The 22,500-nt window shown below is 40.3% G+C and overlaps 4 protein-coding genes across 4 annotated transcripts; all 4 read left to right on the top strand.

Moving 5' to 3' along the window:
- Nucleotides 1-2,532: 2,532 nt before the first annotated feature.
- Nucleotides 2,533-3,153, top strand: LOC138040387 (tigger transposable element-derived protein 6-like). The gene has a single exon (XM_068886121.1). The coding sequence runs from the start codon at nt 2,533-2,535 to the stop codon at nt 3,151-3,153; it is 621 nt and encodes a 206-aa protein (XP_068742222.1).
- Nucleotides 3,154-18,428: 15,275 nt separating this feature from the next.
- On the top strand, nt 18,429-20,392 carry LOC138040386 (uncharacterized). Its single transcript, XM_068886120.1, has 2 exons — nt 18,429-18,716; nt 18,857-20,392. The coding sequence occupies exons 1-2, from the start codon at nt 18,429-18,431 to the stop codon at nt 20,390-20,392; spliced, it is 1,824 nt and encodes a 607-aa protein (XP_068742221.1).
- LOC138040385 (uncharacterized) lies at nt 20,389-21,649 on the top strand. Its single transcript, XM_068886119.1, has 2 exons — nt 20,389-21,576; nt 21,629-21,649. The coding sequence occupies exons 1-2, from the start codon at nt 20,389-20,391 to the stop codon at nt 21,647-21,649; spliced, it is 1,209 nt and encodes a 402-aa protein (XP_068742220.1).
- A 35-nt stretch (nt 21,650-21,684) lies between these two features.
- Nucleotides 21,685-22,491, top strand: LOC138040384 (uncharacterized). Its single transcript, XM_068886117.1, has one exon. The coding sequence runs from the start codon at nt 21,685-21,687 to the stop codon at nt 22,489-22,491; it is 807 nt and encodes a 268-aa protein (XP_068742218.1).
- The last annotated feature ends 9 nt before the right edge of the window (nt 22,492-22,500 follow it).

The raw sequence follows: 22,500 nt of genomic DNA, 5'->3' as shown, positions 1-22,500 counted from the left end.
GTTCACTGTTTCTTTACAAAAGTGAATGGAACCGTTCCACTTTTTATCGGACCCTTGCCATTTTTCTTCTGTCTTGTAAACGCGCCTTGACTGACGTTTCGACAACCTGAGGGTAAGTCATCATCGATCTTGTGTAACGTCCGATTCAGTAGGTGGTATAAATACTCTGGTCGTTGAATATCTGATTGGTCAACCAAGTCGTGATATTATTGGTCGTCCGTCAGTTAAGCCGTGTTGTTATTAGCTGTGACTGAAGACTGTAAACGGTGATTGGTGCGTTGTTAGTCAAATGTCCGTAGGTGTATTTTTAATAAAATTTAGTTGGTTTGTCTGTTGTTGATATTGTCAATAAGCCGTTTGCACCAATCACTTGTTTTATTTCTTAGACATTAAAAAGTTCCAAATTTCAACGTCCCGCACGCAGTACAGTCTGTACGGGACTGATATGTATTTGCGGATCAGATAAATTTCATTTTTTGTCAACCGAGAATGTTCCCTACACTTTTCATGATTTTGTCATGCTCCACCCCAATGGAAATTAACCATTATATGTTTAGTTAATTATTATATTCTAATGTAAAACAATGGTAATTAATTATCAAATTTTCATATAACCGTTACACAGGGGTTTCGTTTCAGGCCGGACGCCGGACGCCGGACGCCGGACGCCGGACGCAACGTCCGGTTGTTGACATGTAACGTCCGGTAGTTCACACACGAAATAATTATTTACTCAAGTGTGAAAATCGTTTTTTTTCATTTATAAACCAAAGAAAGACTTGACCCTTATTTTACTCTCTTAGTTATGTAATGCATACAATCGAGAAAAGAAGGAGAGAAATTGAGAGAAATTAACGTCTTATATTTCCCTTTATAATGAACCCATATTTATTAAGCGGACACGGACACTAAAATAAATTGTATTTGCCTAATTTCTATTGTTAAAAACCTCTATTAAGCGGTCACCGGACTGAATTGACAATGTATAGTATTGGATTACGTCCTTGAAATACTGCAGTCGATTAATAATAACAAATCAATGCATTTAGCTGTCAATAAACATTCGATCAGACCGATATCCGGCAGGATAATTGTCATCCGCGATCACCCAAAAGTTCACCCAAAAGTCTTGCACAAAGTACAGCGCAGCTATTCACAATCAAATCCTTGGCTAATTTGTTCTTTAGTCACTCACATGAAAACTTATCACCATAGAAGAGGTATTCGCAGGGAAGCTGTAAGCCATATCCGGCACCTCGGTTTACTCTTTTCGCCGTAACTGTTACCTTGCCAGAATTTGTCGGTCTCTTCACAAAACTTTGTCACGTGCAGTGCCATTAGCTTAGGAAGATGCCCAACCACTTCTTCGTGTCCGGGATGAAACTCGTTGGGGTGTTTGAGTGGTTCCGTATTCGAGAATTCTTGCTTCCTCGCCATGGTGTCACTTGCAACACAACCTACCACTGCGTCTGCATTAGAGTCCGATTGGTTTTGCGTACGGGTTCTCGCATTAACATCGCTTTTTGGCCAATTTTAGGTTCCCATATTTCTTTGTACTCGTGGTACTCTCTCAGGAACGATTGAACTCGTAGAACATCGTTACTTGTCTCAATCTTGCTAAGTTGAAGTGAAGCAACTACGTTTACTACATCTACTAAACTACATTTAGTGCTATTTTTAGCAAACAATCACTCGGGCTGGTATGTTTGGCAGGGGCAAAGGTCAACATGATCATGATGTAATCTTCTTACTGTGCTTCATGCCCCTGACTGATGTGTTTACAGTATCAAAATCCTCGGACTGTGCTGTTTTCTGATATTCGAGGATGTCTCAGTTGGCTTGTTGGAACTGTAAAGAGAACACGACATATTGATGTCTCAAATGTGCTAAGCCTGTGTGTAATCGCAGCAGTAGTTGCCATGTAGCGGCATCGGAGGATGAGCCAGGATGGAAGGCTGGGCATTGCGTTGCATTCTGTGTCCCGTGCTCTGCGTGCGCAAAAGAATCTTCCAAAATCGCAACTGAATTCATTCAGTCCACTTCATCATCATCATCATCATCATCATCATCATCACCATTATCAAACTCCTCCTCATCATCATCATCATTATCAAACTCCTCTTCTGCAAAGCCGTCAAAGAATAAAAGCTGTGACCCCAGCAGCAACAGAACCTGCCTGACATTGGAAAGGCAACATGAAATAGTACAGTTTGCAAAGGAGAATCCTACATGGGGCTACCGAAAGCTAGCTAAAAAGTTTGGTTTTGGCAAAACCCAAATACAAAGCATCATAAAGAAGAAACAGGAAATTCTAGAGGCATATGAAAACAACCAAAGAAAGGGGTTAAAACGGCAAAGATCTGGAAAGTACGCAGACGTCAACGAGGCGGTCTGGGAGTGTCCAATATTCCAGTCTCTGGGACAATGCTCCAAGAGGAAGTCTTACTAATAGCTGAAAAGCTATATTTTGATGGTTTTGTTGCTTCCAATGAATGGTTAGAACGTTTAAAAAATGCACACAACATTTCTACAATGACTGTTGCCGGAGAGGAAGCAGATGTCAGTCCACAAACACTAGAGAGCTGGAAAGAACGATCCAAAGAACTGATTAAGGGATGGAAGCCAGAGAACGACTGGAACATGGACGAGACTGGGTGCTTTTGGAAGGGTATTCCAGACGTTAGCCTCAGTGAAAAAGGGAAGAGATGCAGTGGCGGCAAGCAGTCCAAGAAAAGAAACACTTGGGCATTTTTTGTGAATGCTGCAGGTGGAAAAGAAGATCTCTTAATTATTGGCCATGCTGTTCAGCCTCGTTGTTTCAAACATCTGAACGACAGGAAACGGCCATATGGATGCTACTATTTTAGCAGCAAGAAGGCGTGGATGACTAACGATATTATGGATAACATTCTTAGCTCATTAAACCAGCGCTTACAGCGACGGCAAAGGAACATTTTGCTCTTTCTGAATAACGCGCCTTGCCACTCCACAAATCTCGAGGGAAAATTTTCGAACAACACCCTGAAGTTTTTGCCCAAAAATACCACGTCAAAGACACAGCGACTTGACAGCGGAATCATCGCAAGCTGGAAATGTAAATACAAGAAAGCGCCTTTTACGTCATGTTTGCAGCAAAGTCAATGGATCCAGTAATGCAAGTGAGATTGTCAAATCCGTCGATCTCCTAAGGTCCATCCAATTGGGGAAACAGGCATGGGACGAAGTTTCCAGTGATACAGTCATTAAATGTTTCAAGCGTACTGGCGTATATCCCGAGGCCAAAGTGGAGGAGGACGAGGATGAATGACCCTTTTGAAGGCGAAGAACTATCAAGCTTGCAACTTCTGGTGAATTCTCTCAATGCTTCTTGTCCAGCGCAAGAATTTGTTTGTTGTGACAACGACCTTGAAGTTTGTTCCGGGCTCGTAGATCCCTCTGACCCAGAATGGAGAACAAAAGTGAGGGAGGACGTTTTGGTTCAAAATGATCAAGACCCAGAAATACCGGCCAGACGAAATTGGTGCGAAAGCGCTGTGTGGATGACGAGGAAGAGAAGGCACTGGAAATAAACTCCGACTGGGAAGCGGTACAAATGGCCGAAAAGCTTCTGGAATATGCAAGATATAAAGGGAATGAAAAGCTTTCGCTTGTCCTGTCTAAATCAACAGATCTGCTTCAGGAAATAGTTATTCGAAACCAGAAACAATCTTCAATGTATGATTACTGTAAGAAATAACTAATTTGTACACAAACACAGAAATAGTCCATGTACCGCGCATATTATCGTTGCTGTTCTATTGTTATGTTTTTGCATTTAAAAAACTAATTAAAATTGTTAACGAACGGCATTGAACTTGAACTCTGGATAGCTTCCTTAACAAAATGGAACTTTATCACAGTACGGAGTAGCTGTTGAATGTTAATCGTTAACAAACACTGCGCAATTTTTACAAACCTCTATTAAGCGGACACCCTCTATTAAGCGGACACTTGGGAAAGTCCCGAAGGTGTCCGCTTAATAGAGGTTTCACTGTACAAGGAAACATAGGCTAAGGAGCTTAAAATCTAGGCTTTTATTTAGTTTCTCACAGTCAAATGGCTTCGCTGAAAGGACGATGGCCGTTGTTCGCCTTGCTAGAACGAACAGATTATTTCTGAGCAAAAGCGAATGCTATACACCTTGTGCAATAACAACAATTTGATGGATGAATATATAATTTCAGGGACAAATATCTCTAAGAATATCAAGTGAAAAACACAAATTTATTATATACATACTGAGATTTACCCACTGAAAAGGCACGAAATAAATTCGGTTCACAAGCTGGTCTAAGAACCCAACAGCCAATCAAATGGCGGGTATCGCTTTTTCCACGTGTGAGGAAAACGATACATCCAATCAGGTGCCGCGTATCATGTTTTTTGACGAGTGAGCCGTAACAGGGTGATTTTCATTCAGGTGGCAGTGTTTCTCTTGTTTGAGAAATTTTAAGCCTTTGCAAGCTTAAAAACATGAACGAGAAAAGATTTGTTGATCACGCCGGATACTTCGGTGGAGGATTACGCGTTTAAGTCTCGAAAACAAGAATACGAAAGAGAAAACGAAACGAGATGTGAAATTGCTGGAAACGTTTGAGAAACGAAAAGAGCGACGGTCGAGAAGTGCAAAACATAGAGGCCGCACAATTAAACAAGCACCTTTCGGACTTAATTCGTTCTGTGAGACGTAATGACGGAGAGGATTATAAGCCTTCAAGTTTAAGGTGCCTTGTTTCAAGTACTGAGGGACATTTGAAATACTATTTTCACATTCTTTGCTTGCTTTAATGTCAAATTTCTGGCACAAATTTAAGCCTATGTTATAATCTTTGCATGAGTATTTGACTTGAAGTCGTGTAACAGAGTCTTGTCTTGGTTTGTCATTAACAAGACTTTAAATCTCAGCATGTATATAATAAACACAATACCGCATGTAAAGTGCTTTGTACACTATTTACGCACTCGTTGGTTTTTTTATCAGAAAACTCACTCGTTCGCTGCGCTCAGTCGTTCGATTTCTGATACGTCAACAACTCGTGCGTAAATACTGTACGCCCGCACTTTCATGAAGTATTCTCTATATATCAATACTCAAAAAAGAAAAATAGCATCGTATGGTATCCAGATATAAAACATCTTCACTAAATCCTCAAAGCAAACGTAACCGAAGAAAAACAACCTTGTGCTGAACACGAATATTTCACTTGACTCACTTCGCCATTCCAACACCTCTGCCAAAACTGATCGTAAGTTCATGATACGGATTTACAAGCTTATGAGAGGCAACCTTGACACAATCCTTGTCTTAAATTGAATTTAAAGGATATAGCATGCAATGGAATTCTTAAAATGCCGAGATGTTGAAAAAGGCCATAGATCTAGAAGCGAGATAAACCCGACGTAGTAGCCACCACGGCAAAGCATCCAGATTCACGTAGTCAGATTTCACACTACGGCTGGATGCGACCGACGTACATTAACGTACATGCGCAGTGTCTCATTTTGGGGGGAAATTTACTTCCGGCAGCCGTATTAGCGCCAGCCGTAGCGATTTGCTTAAAGTCCCTAATAACAACAATAATAATACCGTGATAATTAGTGCTTTTGAGATTTTCGTTTACATGATTATATTTTTGTCCTGACGAGCATGTCTTTTTAAGAGATTTCTCTTTTTTGTATGATATTATCGGAGGTTTTAGGTAGATCGCCCTGGACAAATTTTTATAAGGATCCATTGTTCCGTCAATATCTGTTTAACTGCTGAGTGGAACGCAGTGACAAAAGCAAAATAGAGGCAATTGTTTAGAGGCAAAGTTGACCACCTGGCAGGCACCTTTCTTTGACTGTTTTTGGATGGCAACGCGAGTAGTAATATGCGATACATTACTACTAAAATTTTAGGCTTCAATTTTTTGGCCCATTTTTGGAAATGTGCTTTTTTTGGGCTTAATGTTTTAGGCCAATTTTCACTATAAGGCCAACTATATGGTAATATTTTTTTGGGAAAACTATATGTTTGTTATAATTGGAGTGTGCATGTGTAAATATTCACATTCAAATGAAACAGGAATTTAATTAATTAAATTGATTAATTTAATCTATTTGCCACAATTCATGGAGTGGTAGGGGAGAGGAACAGAACTTTCATCCCAATTGACACCTAACCCCTATATGCATAGATCAGACCACAACACCGGGAACTCCATCCCCTACTCTTCTCGAATAGTGTGTGGGTTCTTTTAAGTCCCACAGAATTTATACCCAAGGGTTATGAGACGGGACCTACGGCTTATAGTCCTTATCCGAGAAGACTTAAAGGTCTAGCCATTCGCAGATGTCGTTACAAAGGCAGGACTTTCTCCTCAGTTAAAGACCCTCAATGTTGGTCCGGCCGGAGTTGAACTCACGACCTCCCGCGTGACAGCCCGGTGCTCAACCAGCTGAGCCACCGGTGCGCGGTGAAAAAGGCACTGTAGCGTGACAATTTTAACCAATCAGAAAGTGGATGATGCATCTTTCACCAAAATTTGTAAGCAAAATTTGTAAGTAAAGTTTGTTTTGTGAGGAAATATTACTCAGAAAGTTTGAATGGTTTGTAAATGTTCATTAATTGAAAAATATGGGGTATGCTTTTTGTGAATAGGAATGTTTGTAAGATTTGTGGTAGTGTTCATAGCTTACGATTTACTTGCTCTTTACACGAATTTTCATGAAAATAAATATAAGTATCATATTTTAAATATTATCAATAATTTAGAAGTAAAAATTAACAAACAAATTAATGAAAGAGAAAAAATACTGAGAATATTCGCTTTAATTAATGAAGTATTACCATAGGTTAACAAAGACCGCAAACGTGTAATTAATATTGAATTCATTTTAAGGCAGATATTTAGAATTTTGCTATGGAATATGAATTTATTCCACTTTCAAAATCAAAGACAACATTAACACTTGTGAAACTTGGTGGAAGCAAGTTTATGAGTTAATAAAGGATGACGTTCCTAAAATTTTTTATAAGTGATTCTCAAAAAATATAGTTTACTTGAATTTTTATACGAAAGAGGTTAAAGATCAATAATATTTTCATCTATAACTTTCAGTTAAAAAATAAATTGAATCTGATTGAATTCTCCACTTCTTAGAGAAGCTCTTAAATCGACTAACAGTTTGTCATGTGTGTGTTTTGTAAGCATATTTGCTCATTTCAATTCCCTTTTTATAACCTTTAATATCACTAGTATTTATAGAGTTAATCGTCTTACAGGAGAATAAAAATAATGTGTAAAAACCTTTGTTATAGTGCCTCCATCAGGAATGTAAGATGTGTGCGAGTTATCTTTTGCTTTAAACGTTGGAATGAATTTTTGAATGGTTGATTATTCATATCAACATTTAATTTAAACTCTGCTTTTGACGCTACATAAGCATTGTGATAATCATAGACATCTCTTATGACGTCATTTTCAAATCCTTCAACACCATAAATAACATTAAAAATAGGCAATTGTGAAGAACCTCGTGGGGTAGATCTTGTATAATAAATATTACCATGTTGTTTCTTAACAGTTGTTGAAATTGCATTTGTTACATTAACGGCAAACCAAAGTCTAGTTTTGTCCCATACATCCTTATTATCTATCATCCATTCAACTCAAGCTGTAAATTTTTTTATTAGCAGTCCACAAAGTAAATAGGTTATTCTTTCTCGACAATTATTATCAGATTTACCAGTCCACAATATTAATCACATTTTTATCATAACTATGTGGACTATTTTGATATACGTTGATTTTGCTATATCTCATAAATATCATCATCCAAGAAGTATTGAAATACATTAGTGTCAAGATGAGTTTTACTAACATGTGACTCCTGTACATACTTCTTGTAAGCTGCTGTTATTTGAGTTGGAAGGTTTGAATTTGAAATATTTAGCTCTTTATTAAAAAATGAAACATTTATAGCACTTCTACTTTCGTTTATTAAATAACTCTTATTTCAATATCGTTTTTATTCAAAAGTTGTTATAACCGAAGAAGGTCTTTGATCGAAATTGTTTGGTGCCATCAAAACTGTTAAGAGTGATTTTACTCAACCTGGTGAAACAAAAATTATAGTTGGGATGAAGAAATGACAGACAGTTTTTACTAACATTTAATATGTTGTTGTACATGGGGTATATAAAATGACTACCACTCATTGTTTCAAAGGGTGACACGTAATTTGTAATTTAACACTTGAATTTAATGTTGGTCATATTTTCAGTTCAATATAATAAAAAATTACTGATAGAAACATGTTGCAAAAATAAATCTTTTCTAACTGAAATGCTCTTGAATAGTCTGGTTATTGAGATACGTTTGGACGTCAGGAGGAGATATACCAAAATAATCAGATGTAGTACTGCCATACATGGAGGTGTCACAATTTTCGAGAAGGAGAAACGGAGCGAAGCACAAGACTTTTTATTCTCTCCGGAACACAACTAACAGATCATAATAATATAATGGTTTATTAATCTTATATAGCGCCATAACTATTGAAATATTCTAAAGCGCTTTATAATCTAAAAATAATAATACAATTGTATATAACTATCTGTAATTAAATACAACCAAATTAAAATATAATAAAATATAATACCAATATAATACAAATATCCTAATAAAACGCTTTCCTAAAAAGGTAGGTCTTAAGTCCTTTTTTAAAAAATGTTCATACTATCTCCTGTTCTAAGTTTTAATGGGAGAGCATTCCAAACAGTAGGACCTGCGCAAATGCGCGTTCGCCTAAGGTCTTACACCTTACACGTGGAACTTGCAGAAAATTTCCAGAATCAGATCTCAAACTATACCTAGTAACAAGTTTAGCATTAATCAGGTCCTACGTTGGCGCAAATCCATGCCACGCCTTAAAAATTAGTAGCGAAATCTTATATTGTACTCTATACTTAATTGGCAACCATTGAAGCCGCCTAAGGGAGTCATAAGGGAATTCCAAAGTTCGGATTTAAACTACGGTCCCCTGTCGGAGGTGATCGTTCTTGGCACACCGAAGCGCGAGACCCATCCGGAAAGGAGGGCTGAATTGCAGGACTCAGCCGTGGCATCAGGCATTGGAATGGCCTCCGGCCAGCGGGTATACCGATCAATGCAGGTGGACAAGTAAGGGTTGCCCTTGGAAAAGTAAAGTAACGTCGATAACTCGTAACAGTAACTCAACTGATAAACCTGAGGTCGAAGATGCGCTCATTTTACTCCCCCCTCTCCATGAGTGCTCCTTTTTACGGGTATTTAAAGCTATTTAGCTACGCAGAAAGCAAAGAAGTCGAAACAAGGATGCGAGATCCGGGAATCGAACTCAGGACCTCCTGCACCAAGGCCGCACACTAACTGACTATGCCATCCTTGCTCCTTAAAGAAGGTAAGGGACCAAGAATGTCGACATGAATGCTGTTGAAGGGGAAGTAAGGTGCTGGAAAGGTTTCCAGTGGAGCTTTGATTTTTTCGGTAGACTTTCGCCTGCTGACAGGCATGACAAGTTCGGGTACAGGTGGCAACGTCGCGTTTCATGTTTGGCCAGACATACAGTTCAGAGACCAGGCAACGAGAGGCCTTAATACCTTGGTGTGACAAGGGGTGGCGGTTGTCAAATACGGCACGGCGCATTGTTGGAATGTGGAGTAGGTTCCTGTTTCAGCTGCAAGGAAGTTGGAGAAGTGAAGAGGCTCTTAAGGTCTTGGTCTTGGCTTTGCGCAACAGAAAGGCCTTTTCGGGATAGTGCATCAGCGACAGGATTAGCGAGACCTTCTATGTGGCGCATATCATTCGTTAAGTCTGAGATGAAAGCTAGGTGTCGGGCCTGCCGTGGTGATCGCCGTTCAGTGGTACCTTGAAGCGCGAAGGTAATGGGCTTGTGATCTGTGTTAATATGGAATTCTTGGCCCTCAACAAAGTATTGGAAACGAAGGACTGCGAGGTAAGCGGCCAAACGTTCACGATGAAATGCACTTTAGTTAAGTTCTGCAGAGGACAACTTCTTTGAAACGAAGGAGATAGGCTTCCATTGTCCTTCAATGAACTGCTCAAGTACGGCAACATTACATGCATCCGTGGTCATGCACGTAGCTTCGTTGGGGTGAGGGTGTACCAGCATCACAGCTTCTGACAACGTACGTTTAGCTGCGTCGAAGGCTTCTTGACCAGAGGGGGTCCAGGTGAAACCGTCGGCTGCTAGGGCCTGATGTAGAGGCTGTAACATCGCAGCACACCTGAGAACAAAGCGGTGGTAGTAGTTGATAAGGCAAACAAACTGGTGCAGTGGTTTTCGTGTCCTGGGGAACAGGGAAGGTGCGAACTGCTGCAACACCAGTCAGATGGGGTCGGATGCCATGATCGTTAATGGTATGGCTCAAGAAATTCCCTTCAGGCTTTCCAAACTCACATTTTGCTGGTGGACGACTAGCCCATGGCTTGATAAACGTCCAAACAGGGTTCAAAGATGCTGAAGGCGTTCGGTTAGGGAGGAGCTAGTAATCAAAATGTCATCCAGGTAGACAAAAACAAAGTCGAGATCGCAACAAACGTCATCAATAAAACGCTGAAACGTTTGAGCGTCATTCCTTAAGCCAAAGGGCACGCTGCAGAATTCATATAGACCAAATGGGATGGTAATGACCGTCTTTGCGATGTCATCCGCACTAACAGGGATCTGGTGGTAGGCGCACATCAAATCGATCCTGGAGAAGATGGTTGTGCCAGTTAAGTTGGCAAGAAATCCTGGATGAGCGGAAAAGTTTAGTGATCCGGTGTGGTAGTAATTTTCAACGGGCGGTAGTCTCCACATGCTAGGGGCAACATTCACCGGTGCCTTTGGGAACCATGTGAATCGGAGAAGCCCATGTTTTAGAGGAAGGACGTACGATTCCCATGTTCCATTCCGAGTGTCAAGCAATCGCCTTTTCTCCAGGTCCACCAACAATTTGTGCCGTAACAGAAAGTCGGCACCAACAATAGGTTGATTAACACCAGCAACGACAAATCGCCAAGTAAGAGGGCGTGGGAACCCGAAATCGAGAGTAAACTGTCAAAAACCGTAAGTATTAATAGTAGCATAATTCACAGCACGTAATGTGACGTCGCTTTTGTGAAAGCGGTCCGCTCGTCCGGCGGAAAATACACTTATTTCCGCATCAGTGTCAATTAAGAAATGCAGTTTGGAGTTCTTATCAAAAACGTGCAGGAGTCGAGAGCTGCCAGTCGTGTGGACTGCGTCCCCCACTGGCTGTCGAGTTTCCCGAAACTTGCAAGACTCGGGGCACTTCTTTGCATTAGAACCGAAGCGCTCGTGGTACCAACAAATGCCAGACGGGGAGGGAGACGGTCGTTGCTTGTGCGTAGATCGGGATTGCGACTGCAGCATTTTGCCGATCTTCAGTAGTTCGGACTGTATGGTTGTAATTTCGGGGCCATTTTCTTTCTGAACCTGATAAACCGGTGGTCGAGGGACTTTATAAGGTTGTTCTAGCGGCCACAAAATGATGTCACATTCCTCTGAGGCGTATGGGGCTGGTAGAACGCGAACAACGTGGCCAAATTTCGTTTTGTCTTGTGTGACATTTTGAGCTGCGAACAACGCTTCAGCTTGAGCAAACCAAGAAGAATGGAAAACGCAAAATGATAAAGTCTGGTGGATACAAGGTATATGAATGTCAACTAAGAAAAACTCAGAGATTTCCAAACGTTTTCCAACCTTTGAATCCAACAGATGCTTTCTATGGAGAAAGAACAAATGCAACCAATATTTAGCTAGCTTCCCAGGGGTCATGGAAGGATCCCTCTATTTTTGACATCTCGAAAGGGAGAAGACGCTAGCACTGAAACATTATAAGGCCAATTTTGACTTAACCATGTCCAGGTCTGAAGAGTCTCGTGCTGAGCTAAAGTGGTGGATCACTTCTTCTGCATCTACCTATAATGTTGTTTATCATGGGAAACCAGAGCTTGGGGGTACAGGGATGGCGCAGTGGTGAGAGCACTCGCTTTCCACCAATGTGGCCCGGGTTCAATTCCCAGAATCGGCGTCATATGTTTGTTGAGTTTGTTGGTTCTCTACTCTGCACCGAGAGGTTTTTTTTCCGGGAGCTGCGGTTTCTCCTCTCCGCAAAAACCAACATTTCACTTGCTTTGCGTTACTTGTTAATTTCAGTTTACAGTATCCCCAATTAGTGCTCCAGCGCTAGAACGACTAGACACTTAAATAAAGTTCATTTCCTTTCTTTTTCCTTACAAGTGATGCATCAACAAAGGGTTGGGGGTCTTCACACGGTGTGAGCACAGGAGGACTCTGGACTGATTCAGAAGCTAACCTCCACATTATCTACTTAGAGCTTCTTGCAATATTTTTAGCCCTCAAAGTGTTTGTCAAGAAGATTGCCGGTAGACATGTTAAGATAATAATGACTGACAACACTACTGCCATGGCTCCCTGACAGGAATGCACTTGCCAAATAAATTCGGTTGTGGTGCTTCTCTCTCAACAAGTGGGTTACAGCTGCACACATTCCAGGTGTCAGTAATGTTGAGGCAGATAGACAGTCACGAATGTCTCAACCTCAGTTGGAGTGGACTCTAAACCCCAAAACATTTCGTGAGTCTGTCCACAAACTTGGTGCTTGCCAAAGCATTGACTTTTTTTAAACTTCCAGCTTCATTAGGTATCTTACCACCCTGACCCAGGGGCCATCGCAGTTAATGCTTTCCACATGTCTTGGAAATGCCAAATGCCTTATGCATTCCCTCCATTTTGTCTTCTTCCTAGAGCGCTACAGGAGATTCAACAGGAGGGATCAACAGGCCTTATTGTGATGCCCAAGTGGCCCACACAGGTTTGGTGGCCAGAGTTGATGAGAATGGTAGCCAGCAGCCCAATCCTTCTGCCGAACACCAAGAACACGTTGTACCTTCCCAAAAGCCCAGAGATATTACATCGCAGTTAATGCTTTCCACATGTCTTGGAAATGCCAAATGTCTTATGCCTTCCCTCTATTTTGTCTTCTTCCTAGAGTGCCACAGGAAATTCAACAGGAGGGATCAACAGGCCTTATTGTGATGCCCAAGTGGCCCACACAGATTTGGTGGCCAGAGTTGATGAGAATGGTAGCCAGCAGCCCACTCCTTCTGCCGAACACCAAGAACACGTTGTACCTTCCCAAAAGCCCAAAGATATAGCATCCTCTCTACCCACAGCTGGAACTAATTCCTTGCCACTTGTTGGGAGACTCCTCACATGCGAGGGACTTTGGATAGAAGCTTCTGAAATCATCACCAAGTCCTGGCGTAATGGAACTGCTAAACAATACCGACCCTTTCTCAAAACATGGGAATTATTCTGTGGTAGAAAGAACATTGATCCCCTTCATTCATCTATCCAAGAGGGCGTAAACTCTCTAGATGAACTGTTTGCTACTGGGATTGGCTATAGCTGTATCAATAATGCCAAGAGTGCCTTAACTCAATTATCACCCTTCCGGGAGGTCAAACGTTTGGAAACCACCCCTTAGTAACGCGTTTGTTGAAGGGAGTCTTGGCGTTACGACCGGCGCTCCCACATTATAAGGAGATCTGGGATATCTCACTTGTTCTCAACATGTTAGAGAATTGCAAATTGGCTCTACTCCCAAACGTAAGGACTTGAACCTGAAAGTTACAATACTACTTGCTTTACTCAATAGTCAACCTCTACAAACTCTTAAAACACTTTCGGTAAAATTTATGACCCTAACAGATGCCAAATGCACCTTTCAGGTAACAGGTTCTTTAAAAACGACTCGACCAGGCAAACATACAACTACAGTAGAGTTTCGTGAATACACACGCTCTAATGATCTATGCATAGTGACACAGCTTAAGGTTTACTTCCCTCTACCCTGAGGGGGGACTATGATTACCTACAATAAGCCTAATAAGGCGGCATACATTGACACTATTGGGCGTTGGTTGAGAGCTGTTATGACCAAGTTAGGCATTGATATTTAGCTCTTCAGCGCTGATAGCACGAGGGCAGCTTCTGCGTCTGCCGCCTTTAGTAAGAATGTTCCAGTACACACAATCTTAAATGCAACCACTATAACAAGCCAGTTATACATCTAGGGAGGAACTTTGGTGATGAGCTACTGATTGCCACTAATCACATTCCGTGAGCTATTTATTGTACTAGTAAGCACACAACAATGTCATAGATTCTAGTTTGTTATTTATCATTGTGCCTCTTCACTTTTTTTGTTGTCACGTGTTTTTGCAGTTACTCTCCTGTTCACATTGTGATCATTAAATGTTTGATTTATTGCCTCGTACTTGCTCATAAGCATGATGCTTTTAAGTTCCAAGTGACTCCTTAGCTCCAGACCAATGGCTACATAGAATTTCAGTCAAACTTTGACTTCAGGAAAGTCTCGTTTAACTATATATTTTCTCCTCGATCCAGCTCTCTCTCAAGAACTTAAAGTTCGTAATGGAGGACCATTAAATAGGAAAATTCCAGTAAAATAAGCAGGTGTGTTTTTATGAAATCAAGGCTTAAAACTTTGGTCGATTAGTGTTTGGTTAACATAGTTTTGAAATCCAAAGAAAAAGAAGAATTAATTTTTTTGGTCACAGGGGCACTTTAATTTGTGATAGTAATTGTAGCAAAGGACGTCTGTGAGTCGTCAAAAATACTAGAAAAGAAGGCAAAGGAGGTATAGTGAAATAGTATCAATAAGTTGAAGTGTATGTCACGAGTTAATGAAAACTGCTCGATAATTTTGAGAAAATTTATTGTTTTGTTTATGCAATGGAGAAAAGTATTCATATTGTCATGAAAAGTGATTTCTCTATTTGCACAATAAGGATCATAGCTTTGGGGATTAATCTTAACTTGGTAAGCAAGTAACAAGAACAGGTGTCAGTTGTAGTTACTGTTGTAAAGTTGAAAATCTATAAAATGATGCATTGTTGAAACTCACTGCTCCAACTCACGATCATCGCCCAGCATACATAAATACATACACACCTACATACCGAAGCATTGAGATTCTCGTCGAAAGTAGCGCGCATGGCAAGATTAGTGTCGCTGCTCGCATCGCTTGCAGCAATAAGATGTTGATGCAAACGCCTCTGCCTTTTTTTCTATACATTAAATGAGTTGAAATGTAATTGAATGATGATGATGCGATTCCTGAGAAAGCTCTCATATCATTAAAAAAAATGACCGGTTTTGAGTATTTCCTTAACGTGAGATGAAGTTGAGTGGTTGTACGTTGTGTGTCCTTTTTAAGTTGTCAGTTAAGTCTTAATTAACGATTTGGTGTATTACTGGGTTCCCTTTGTATCGAGGATGGGAAAAGTTGTGAGTATCGTCGTATTTTAGTCCGACGTTGTACTTGGCAGCCTTTTAACAAGTACTAAGGGTTGTGATTAATAACTAAGACAGCAAGGTTATATTATCTAACAACAGTACCTCTTCGTGTGTCCTCAGTTTCCTTCAACATTGAGAAGTTCAGTATGATGTAAACATCCTTCCCTATGCAGCTTTTCACAGATTTATGTCTTTCTTTGACTCTGTTTACATCCTATCTGACTATTGTCAGTAATTATGGTGTAATCTGGCAATCATTTACCGGCGTTCCCCGATGTTTTAACTGGAGCCTAGCCGGTTATTACTCACCTGTGTAGTAGGGTTTCAAACAGCCTTGCGCGGCGTACTGACTACTGAACAGGTTTTCTGTAGTTAAGGCTAGCAGGTGTTGTGCTTTCAATAGAAATCGCCATTAATGATGGAAAATTAATTCTACTTTGAGTCCTTCATTGTCATTCATCATCAGTGATATTATGGATGTATGGGTGATGCATTAGTTAAAAGAACTCTGTACAGTCTTCAATATAGGCACCTTCTGCTTGCAACAACCCCTATTTTAAGGTATGAGGTTTAGTTTTGATGAAAGAAAATGACACTTTTAGAAAGTTGAGTAAAATACAAAATTGTCAAACTTCAGAATTAATTTCGTTCCAATTGGTCACTTAACATGCATATTCAAAACGTTATTTACCTTGCGTGTTAATGGTTTTTCATCAAACTCATTGCTGGGGAAGCGCTTACTGCGGTAGACTTACAATATTTGTTCCCTGATGACAATATTAAAAACGATGCCTGAAATTTTCGGACATACAGTATTACTGATGAAGCCGTTTCTCCAAAAAGCATGTCAAGATTTTGTTTTTATGGAAGCGTTTTGCCTCCGGCTTGGCAGTTGCACAATGTACTAGTGCAATTTCAATGCGATTTCTATCTGCACAAGTATTATTTTCTGTAAGAGGCAAAATGATAGAAGTTAAAAGTACTCCACGGGCGTAACCAGCAGTAGTTCGCCGGCGGCGTTTGATCAATGTGACCATTTGTGGACTGAATACGACCAGGCTCGTTTGCATAGCGCCATATCAACGATGAAATGGCTGATCAACGCATTTAAAACAATGCTGGGAAGTAATGCAAACACTTTGGTCTGTCATTGAGCCGGATCCTGGTGCTAATATATGGTATAAAAAAGGGATTTTCGTTATTGGAACGGTGCGATCGGAGCACAGAAGAAGATCATTTGATTATTTTGTACCTCATGTTTAATCAGTTTTCGTACGATTGGAAAAGATCTCAACGTGATAGCTGCGTGGTCAATTTCCCGAAACGGTGAAAACGCAAAGGGCGAAAGAAGAAAATATCCGGTCATCGCCAACAGTAAGAACTATACAACGAACCGCAACATTACATGGTAAGCAGGTGCTTTGCGAAAGGCTGCCCGCGGTATGAATTGGGATTTTTTTAGATACACCAATCACGATACGCTCAGACAGCAGTCAAAAACAACCACTCATCGCGAATGCGTGTTAGCACCTTTCGAAATCAATCAATCAAAACCTTGAAAAAGCAGTTCTAGAGCGGGCGGACATTTGGGCTGAAGAGTTTGACCGAATGTAAACTGAATTTCAGTCTTGGTCGAAAAAAAGTTAATGTTGCTCAAAGCCTCTGAAATTTGTTTATGTAAACTGCTCCACCAAGGCTGAAAACTTACACAGCGTTTTTGCATTCGTTCTTGATACTAAAAATAATTACACTTATCCCCAGGTCTATCGGAAATGAATTCCTTTTTATTTTAATTAGCAGAGACAATTCCGTAATACGCTGATCAGTGACTTTCACGTTCACAACAGGGCTCCAATCTGCTATAAATTTGTCACAGAGATCTCTAAAAAGTTCGCCAACTCAAATTGATCAAGAGTCTCATGACGTCACCGCGTAATGGTTTTTTTAAAATTAAAATTGTATTTTTTATTTATCTCCATAACTGTACCAAGATTGTATATACTAAAATGACATAAAGAGGGAAAAAGGGCCTAAAGTAGTTAAAATATGCTATTAACTACAAGGTTTTTTTTTACGGGAGATATGCCTCTATTACGCAGGAAAAATAAACATAAACTAGAATATTAAAAACATAAGACATAGAAACATAGAAACATATAGGGTAGCAACACATACACAAGATAAAGCAATATTCTGAAAAGTACATGAGTCTGAGCAAAACAATAACATTTTGTTATTTTAGTATTGGGAAAGGTATAATTTGAACACATTTTTGTTAAAACGTTTCTTGTTTGGTTTATTTCGAACAGAAATAGGAATGTTATTGCAGAAAAACTGTGGGGGGAATCCCATATAAAAAGGACGGGAGTGCTCATCGGAAATTTTGAAAGGAACCCCGAAGAGGTACCAAGATCCTGTCTTGTGGGCGTGGCATGTGACTTTTTTCACCCTTAAGAGGTACCAAATTATGGGTTTTAATTAGACAAAATTAAAAATTAGTTGTCAAATGTCTCCTGTTTTAATTTTTCGGCTCAATACCCTAATAGGTACTCCTAAAGCTCCCGCTATGCACCTTTTGAGGCTGAACACTCTAAGAGGACCCAAAACTGCTTTTTTAACCCCTAAAAGGTGTGTCGTTCGAGACTAACGCTAATGACTTAATCACTGTAATATGAAGATTCTAAACTTATAATGGCTTACGTCACAGTAGCTCGTTAGATTGTGAACATTTTCGTTGTAAGCGGAAGCAGATCGAGAAGCCACCGGGTAACTATACATTTGATATTTAAGACCTTGTTTCTGCTTTGTAATTATTACTTATGAGGACATACATATTTCTTAGATTTCGAACGCACTCCTCGTCACGTATGCTACTGAATAAAATGGAACTGTGATAAGCCTGTGTTTGAAACCGATGGTGTTAAAGGACCGTGAACAACGAAACATTCGAAATCCGTTTAGCAAATAGCAAAACCTCCGTGGGCAAAAAGATGTCGGCCGCGGAAGAAGCAAAAATCATCCGAAGATCTGCTAAAGGAAGATTCACAAGAAAAAGGAATGAGCTTCTCAAATCTATCGCTGACAAGAGAAACAGAGAGATTATCGAAAGCAATTATTCTCAGCTGGTAGAAGCATGGGGACTCTTAGAAAGCAAACACGATTTATACGCCATGTATTTGACTGACGAAGAAGTAGAAACTGCCGATAACTGGATAACGGAAGTCCAAGAATCATTCACGGAAGCTATGACTATGAAGATGAGTTACATAAACGACATAGTAGCAATAGAATAATAATAATTGATCAAACAGCTATAAGAAGAAGCACGGCACAAGTTGTTTTTGAAACATCGTGCCAAAGCGTTATCAACATCCTAGAATCAGATAAGGGTACGATCTCTACCATCCAAAAATTTCAGCTCCAACTTGAAGAAGCATTTAAGGAATGCAAACAAACTAATAAGGAGCTACTTAATTTGCTGACGAAAGAATCAGCAGAATCTGAAATCAGATGGATTCACGATATTCAAAGAAAGTACAACGGGATAATTGAAAAACTAGATGTGCAAATTGTTAAAGATGAACAACTAAAGGAATCAAAGCAAGCGATAAAGGAAAAAACGACCAACCTTAGCTTGGAGAAAATAAAATTGCCCAAATTTGATGGTGAAATACGAAAATATCCACAGTTTAAAAGAGATTTCCAAAGGCATGTTGAGCCCACCTTAGACAAAGGCGATGTTTCGTACGTCTTACGATCCTGTCTCGGTAAAGAACCTTACGAAACAGTAAAGAGTGTAGACGATGACATTAACGAAATGTGGAAACGCCTCGATGATAAGTACGGAGACCCCGCCAAGGTTGCAGATGTGATCATTGACAGTATTCGACGAACCAAAATCATCAGAGAAGGAGAAGATAAACGACTCGTCGAATTTGTAAACATGTTGGAGGACGGATACAGAGACCTAAGAAGACTTGGACTTGAGGCAGAGATTACAACGACCAGTTCTGTAAGCATTATAGAAAGAAAATTACCGATGGATATAAGGAGAGAGTGGGCTCAATCAGTCAGCTCAGATGCAAGTATGGTTGACAAGATGAACAAGTTTCCTAGCCTTTTACGATTTTTACTAAATCAAAAGAGAGCCATAGAATATGATTGTGCCGCACTTCGGGCTTACAACTCCAACACGACAATGTCTAAAGCAGTCGCGCACCACGCAACCGCGAGAGAATACACTGACGAAAGACAATCAAATTATTCTAAATGCTTGTTCCACAACGACGCTGAGCACTGGACAAGTGAATGTAAATTATATCTGTCCGAATCAGTAGATGGAAGAAAAAGAATGTTAAAGGAAAAGGGTGCGTGTTGGTCATGCTTGAAAAGAGGACATCGCATACATGATTGTAAAAGAAAAGGAAATTGTGGCATAAACGACTGCGCGGGAAAACATCATAGAACCATCCACGAGGAAAGAAAAGAAGTCACAGCGTCAGCAAATATCTGCAGCAACTCACAAATCGATACATGTCTCCTGCAACTTCAAAGAATAAAAACAAAGAGAGGATACGTAAACGTCATGTGGGACAACGCGGCTTCCATATCACTCATCACAAACAAAAGGGCACGGGAAGAGAAACTAAAGGGAATACGGGTAGAGCTGTCTATCGTAAAAGTGGGTGCGAAAAGCGAGAAGATTGCATCAGAAAAGTACCGGCTATGTCTCATTGACAAAAAAGGCCAAATTGTCGAGTTTGACGTTTATGGCATCGACAAGATCACCTCAGACATTCAAAGCATAAATATTGATGGTATAGTGCAATTGTTCAAAAACGTTTCAAAGGAAGAAATTGTGCGCCCTACCGGAGCAATCGATGTCCTAATAGGCTATGAATACGCTGGATTTCACTACATGAGATGGACAATGTCAAATTTAAAAGATGCATGAAGCCACGTGATACAGTCGGAGATCCAATATTGATTATCTTTAGCGATGGATCCAGCCAAGCCTTCGGCGCATGTGCTTACGTAAGATGGGAACTAAAGGGTGGCCTGTTTAAAAGTAGCCTGATTCTGTCCAAAAACCGCCTTGCCCCGATTAAGAAGATGTCTATTGACCGCATAGAACTATGCGGAGCAATAATCAACAAACGACTAAAAGTGCTCGTACAACAGCAGTGCAGATATCATTTCCAGAAATTCTACCATATCGTTGATTCCCAAATAGTGCATGCTATGATTCAAAAGGATTCCTATGGTTTCAACACATTTGCCGCGACGCGCATAGGGGAAATTCAAGAAGGCACTGATCCTAAAGATTGGTACTGGGTCGAAAGCGAGTATAACATTGCCGATTGGTTAACGAGAGGCAAGAAACCGAGCGAGCTTGGTTTTGGTAGTAGTTGGCAGGATGGACCCACATTCCTTAACCAACCCGAGAGTGAATGGCCAATAAGTCGTAATTACGCTGAACAACAATTACCGGACATGGTGAAAACCGTAAGAATTGCGACTGCAGTTATAAAGGACGATCTAGTAACCAGAATTAACATAAACAATTATTCCAACTATAAGAGATTGCTACGAGTGACAGCGCGAGTTTTGTCGATGTATCACACAGATTCGAAACCTACATTCTTTAATGTCAAAAGGGAACCCACTGCAGAAGATCTCATGAAGGCTGAAGATCTGTGGATCAAAGAAGCTCAGAGGAACATGCACGAAGAACTCAAGGCAGGAAAATACAAACGTCTATGTCCTCGCCTACGTAAAGATGGAATATATGTCGTGGGAGGTCGTGCCACCCGTTGGATGGAAATGAGTTACAACAAAAGCGAAGTTATATTATTACCCTATGAGCATCGCTTCTCACGTCTCTACGCAGAATATGTCCATAACAGGGGACATTACGGAGTATTAACAACTGCCAGTAAAATTCGATCCAAATTCTGGATTACAAAGTTACTTAAGATGACGAAATCAATCAAATACAACTGTATCATATGCAGAAAGCTTGATAAAAAACTAAGTGAGCAAGTAATGGGAGAACTTCCAGAGGAGAGACTCAAGCCCTTTCCAGCCTGGCATTGCACAGCTATTGACTTGTTTGGTCCCTTCAAGATTAAAGATGAAGTAAGAAAACGAACGACAGGAAAAGCGTACGGAGTTATCTTCAACTGCTTAGGAACACGAGCCGTGTATCTAGATCTTACAGCGGATTACAGCACTGAAAAGTTTTTAATGGTGTTGAGAAGATTTGTTTCATTAAGAGGTTATCCATTCAAACTTTACTCCGATAACGGATCTCAGCTAGTTGCAGCTAATAAAGAACTGAAAAGTGTTACCAAAGGATGGGACTGGGAAGAATTAAAAGCATTCGGAAACATAGAAGGTTTCCAGTGGGAATTCACAACAGCTGATGCTCCCTGGCAAAACGGAGTTTCTGAGGCTCTTGTAAAATCAGTCAAAAGAGCTATTGCCGCAGTCATCCATGAAAGCATTCTGACCTTTTCAGAGCTACAGACAGTTTTATTTGAGATCGCAAATTTGATTAATGAGAGACCCATTGGCAGACATCCAACATCACCCGATGATGGAACATATTTATGTCCCAACGACCTTTTACTAGGAAGATCAACTGCCAGAGTGCCAAGTGGACCTTTCAAATTTACATCCAACCCACAACATCGATTTGCATTCATTCAAGGCATCGTTAACAGCTTTTGGAAAAAATGGACAAGAGATTACTTCCCCAGCCTTATTATTAGACAAAAATGGCACACTGCACAACGCAATATGATTGTTGGAGACATCGTCTTGATGCAAGACTCAAACCAAATCAGGGGACAGTGGAAACTCGGTAGAGTGTCAAAAATTTACCCAGGGAAAGACGGAAAGGTTCGTAAAGTAGAGGTACAGTACAAGAATCCCAGGCCAGGTGAACCTGTGACTAAATACGATGGGAGAGGTTATGTCACTGTTGAACGAGCTGTCCACCGTCTTATAGTATTACTGCCAGAAGAGGACAATAGAGACAAATCAAACTAATCGAACTAA

The sequence above is a fragment of the Montipora capricornis genome, chromosome 3 (assembly GCF_036669925.1).
Source record: "Montipora capricornis isolate CH-2021 chromosome 3, ASM3666992v2, whole genome shotgun sequence".
Lineage (NCBI taxonomy): Eukaryota > Metazoa > Cnidaria > Anthozoa > Scleractinia > Acroporidae > Montipora > Montipora capricornis.
This window is presented reverse-complemented; position numbering and strand designations above follow the sequence as displayed.